At 49.9% G+C, this 4,044-nt stretch overlaps 1 protein-coding gene across 1 annotated transcript; it reads right to left on the bottom strand.

Annotated features, from left to right (window-relative positions):
- Positions 1-396: 396 nt before the first annotated feature.
- LOC121579286 (serine/arginine-rich splicing factor 7-like) lies at positions 397-1,554 on the bottom strand. Its single transcript, XM_045219016.1, has 4 exons — positions 1,324-1,554; positions 936-1,118; positions 677-745; positions 397-454 (listed from the first exon to the last, which is right to left on the bottom strand). The coding sequence occupies exons 1-4, from the start codon at positions 1,542-1,544 to the stop codon at positions 412-414; spliced, it is 516 nt and encodes a 171-aa protein (XP_045074951.1). The 5' UTR covers positions 1,545-1,554; the 3' UTR covers positions 397-411.
- Between the last annotated feature and the right edge of the window lie 2,490 nt (positions 1,555-4,044).

Here is a 4,044-nt window from a genome sequence, read left to right as displayed (position 1 = left end):
GTGATTCTAACATTTATTGACTCAAGGGGTTGAACACTTATGTTGCTCCTTGTTGAAAAAAGCTAACAAGTCTTCGGTTGCCTAGGCAACGCCCCACAATGCAGCACACAGAAATATAATTAATAAAACGGGCTTGGAACCTCTAACCCTGGCAATTTGGCTGTTAAACTCATGGGTACAGTCGCAGAATTTTTCTTCCACTTTGACAAGAGTATTTTGTGTAGATCGTTCACAAAAAAAAGACAATTAAATCCATTTTAATCCCACCTTGTAACAACAATGTGGAAAAATTCAAGGGGTGTGAACACTTCCTGAAGGCACTGTAGTTGAGACAGTAGCTACAAACTAAGTCAGGAAAAATACAATAAAGAGATACAAATATGTTAACCGATTTCTGCAGTAGATTAAGTCTTACCTGCTTCTGCGCTTTGAGTATGATGGGGATCTATAACGCCTGTTGGAGGGAGATAAGGGAACTCATAAAGCTATTAATAACAATTAAGAGAACACTGATCTGAATCAGTCAGGTCGGTCTCTTCGAATTTCAGACAGGTTCAAATTCGGCTAGAACAATAAAATGATCAAATAAAAATAAAGACACTCCAAGTTCTTCAAAAGATAGTTTGACCCTTCGAGTCAACTTGCAGGGGTCCTTTTGTGACACAGAACCACTCACCGGTTGCGGCCGTTGCTTCGGCTGCGTGAGCGGTAACGCCTTCCCCTGGACCTTGACCGTGAGCAGGACCTGGGAGTGGATCATTTATCAAATGTGTGCAGTATAAAGGTATAGCATTTAAAGACAACAAATATGTATGATGCCTCCACAAAAATTACATTCTCTAGGAGCCACCATGTCGTTGAATATCATTCAACGAAAGTGACATTCCAATAACAGTGAAAGAGACATTCTGGAGAAGACAGCCTCAACACTGTACCTGCTGCGGCGGCTGCCCCCCCTCTTGCTAAAGCGATAGCAATCATATGCATAATGGCCGTTCTCGCCACATTGGTAGCAGCGGTCGTTGGGGTCGAAGTGCCGGCGGCTGGGGCGGTCGTGGCGTGACTTGCGAGACATGCCTGTTGACAACTCCACTCTTATGCGGGCACCACAGAGCACTCTGAAACATGACAATGGTTTAAGAATAGATGGCATATTGGGATATATAGCCTTCTGTCAGTTCTTGTAAAGGTGTAACGCATGCAATTGAGGAAAAATCTGAAAAATATTTTACATTGAAGTCCAAGTGTCAAAGATTGAGCCCTATGAATCCACTCAGAATACCGTGCTGCTGCAGTAAGCAATGCAACCGCACGTGTACTCACTTGCCATCCATACCCTTCGTTGCATCCTCAGCATCTCTGGGATCTTCGTACTCAACGAAGGCAAAGCCAGGTGGGTTCCTGGCCACCCAGACGCTGCGCAGAGGTCCATAGTAGCTGAATGCCCACTCCAACTCCCCCTTGGCAGCACCGTTGCCTAGGTCACCCACATACACCTTGCAGTCAGTGTTACGCGAGGAGCTTCGTGATGACGAGTAGGACATCTTAAAATCTGAAACCAGATAAAGGAGTGGCAAACATTGAGACCTTGTGAAACACCATACAGACCTTCAGAACTAGCATGGCCTTTTGCAGTGGGTAGGAAATAACCACAATTTATCCAAAAGCTCATTATCTTATGGGAACACCCTGTCAACAATCAAATAGTTTCAGCACAAGCTACAAATAAGAGGCGGAATCAAGGTGAGTTAGCTAGCCACAACATTAGCTAACATTAAAAGGGCGACTGCACTTTTGGCTTCTTTTATTAAATAAAACATGTAAATTCACGTGTGGCTGCAGGCAGCCTGATGTCCGTCGCTTTAGATTTGGTTAATTAAGAAATGCTGTGTGTTGGTTTCGGGGTGTGGTTTGATGAGTCTCCTGTGTATTCGCAGGTGGCACGAGTTGCTGGTGTGCAACTGTGGCAAAGTTGGTTTGACTTTGAATCGCCAGGGCTAGTTAGGGACCGTCAAAAAAAAGTACACAGTGTAAATGATAATATTTTCATGTTGCACATCTTTTAGTTCTCGTTAAATGCTTTCAATATTTGTATATACGAATTTCTACAATCTATAGTTGTTTGAGGTTAAGTCATTGAAATGTTGAGCTATTGGAATGTTATATAGTCCCATGTTGTTACGGTTTCGGCCGAGGCTGCTCCTCCTCCTTGCTCGGGCAGGCTTCGGCGGTCGTCGTCCCCGGAGTACTAGCTGCCACCGTTGTATGTTATCGATGTTTGTTTGGTTTTGTCTTCCTTGTTCCGCCTGTCCGTAGGTGCTGGTATTTTGCTCTATTGTGTTTAGAGTCCAGACGCACTTTTGCGTATTGCTTGTGCATTGGAGTGTTTTTGCGCACTGTTGCGTAATCGCTCGCCTCCTTGTTTTGTTGAGGCCCTTTTCTTTGTATTTCGTGTCCTCTAGTAAAGTTTGTTGGAAGTAGCTTCTGTGTCCTGCGCCTGACTCCTACACCACATCCACAGTCAGCCCTTGACAGAATTACACACCATCATGGAGTCAGCAGGAGCAGCAGCAGCACCCGAGTCACTGGAGGAGCGCGTCAGCGGGCAAGACGACAGGATCCTTCAACTCGGATCCGCCCTACAGGACGTGATCAACACTCTGCACCGATGGGAGACCAGAGGAGTGCCCACACCTCCTCCTACCTTACCACCACCATCGGTCAGTCCTCCCATCCAAGCTCCAGAATCCAGTGGGATTCGGCTCTCCATCCCGAGGGCGTATGATGGCGCCACAGCCGGGTGTCAGGGGTTCCTCCTGCAGGTGGAACTCTACCTGGCCACCATACACCCGGCGCCCTCGGGATACGAGAGCGTTTCCGCCCTCATCTCCTGTCTCTCCGGCAAGGCGTTGGAGTGGGCCAACGCCGAATGGAGGGGAATAGACGCCGCCACCATCACCTACGCAGAGTTCTCCCGCCGCTTCAGGGCAGTGTTCGACCATCCACCTGAGGGGAAAGCGGCGGGGGAGCGTCTATTCCACCTCCGACAGGGGAAGAGGAGCGCACAGGAGTTCGCCCTGGAATTCCGGACTCTAGCGGCGGATGCGGGGTGGAATGAGCAGGCCCTCATCGACCACTATCGATGCAGTCTACGGGAGGACGTTCGTCGAGAGCTGGCCTGCAGGGACACCAACCTATCGTTTGACCAGTTGGTGGACATGTCCATCCGTCTCGACACCCTGCTGGCCACCCGCGGACGTCCCGAGTGGGGGCCGTCCATTCCATCCTCCAGTACCTCCGAGCCGAGTCCTATGGAGCTCGGGGGTGCTGGCGCTAGAGAGTGGAGGAGAAGGAGCCCGAGGGGGGCCGTCCCCTGCACCAACTGTGGCCGTGGAGGGCACACTGCGGCTAGGTGCTGGGGAGGGTCTCCAGGGGGACGGGACAACAGGCCACGCACTGGGGAGTCCTTCCAGGTGAGTAGGCGCCCCACTTACCCAGAGCTCTCTGTTGTTCACTTATGTATACCTGTAAGATTTCCACAGGTTGCACCTCATTCCCAGCATAAGGCGCTAGTAGATTCAGGCGCAGCTGGGAATTTTGTTGATCGGAATTTTTGTGTAAAGTTAGGGATTCCCCTCCTTCCTGTTGATGCTCCCTTCCCTGTCCATGCACTAGATAGCCGTCCGTTGGGATCGGGGTTGATTAGAGAGGTCACAGCACCACTTAGGATGAGTACGCAGGGGGGTCAGGAGGAAACTATTCAGTTATATCTGATCGACTCTCCTGCGTATCCAGTGGTGCTGGGGCTTCCCTGGTTGATTACCCATAATCCCTCCATTTCGTGGCAACAGAAGGCTCTCAAGGAGTGGTCTGCCCAGTGTGTAGGGCGATGTCTAGGTGTTTCCGTGGGGGCGACCTCGGTGGAGAGTCCGAACCAAGTGCCGCAATGCACATTCCCCTTGAGTATGAGGATGTAGCACTCGTGTTTAGCAAGACGAGGGCGATGCGGTTGCCTCCTCATAGACAGGGGGATTGTGCGATAGA

Source organism: Coregonus clupeaformis, unplaced genomic scaffold (assembly GCF_020615455.1).
Source record: "Coregonus clupeaformis isolate EN_2021a unplaced genomic scaffold, ASM2061545v1 scaf1979, whole genome shotgun sequence".
Lineage (NCBI taxonomy): Eukaryota > Metazoa > Chordata > Actinopteri > Salmoniformes > Salmonidae > Coregonus > Coregonus clupeaformis.
This window is presented reverse-complemented; position numbering and strand designations above follow the sequence as displayed.

What these genes read in the sequence shown, in the direction of transcription:
- LOC121579286 (XM_045219016.1), bottom strand. Translation starts at nt 1,544, where the DNA reads ATGTCCTACTCGTCATCACGAAGCTCCTCGCGTAACACTGACTGCAAG. An exon ending in GGGGGCAGCCGCCGCAGCAG is followed by an intron (nt 746 to 935) that starts GTACAGTGTTGA and finishes ATCCACTCCCAG; the next exon opens with GTCCTGCTCACGGTCAAGGT. An exon ending in CGAAGCAACGGCCGCAACCG is followed by an intron (nt 455 to 676) that starts GTGAGTGGTTCT and finishes TCCCTCCAACAG; the next exon opens with GCGTTATAGATCCCCATCAT.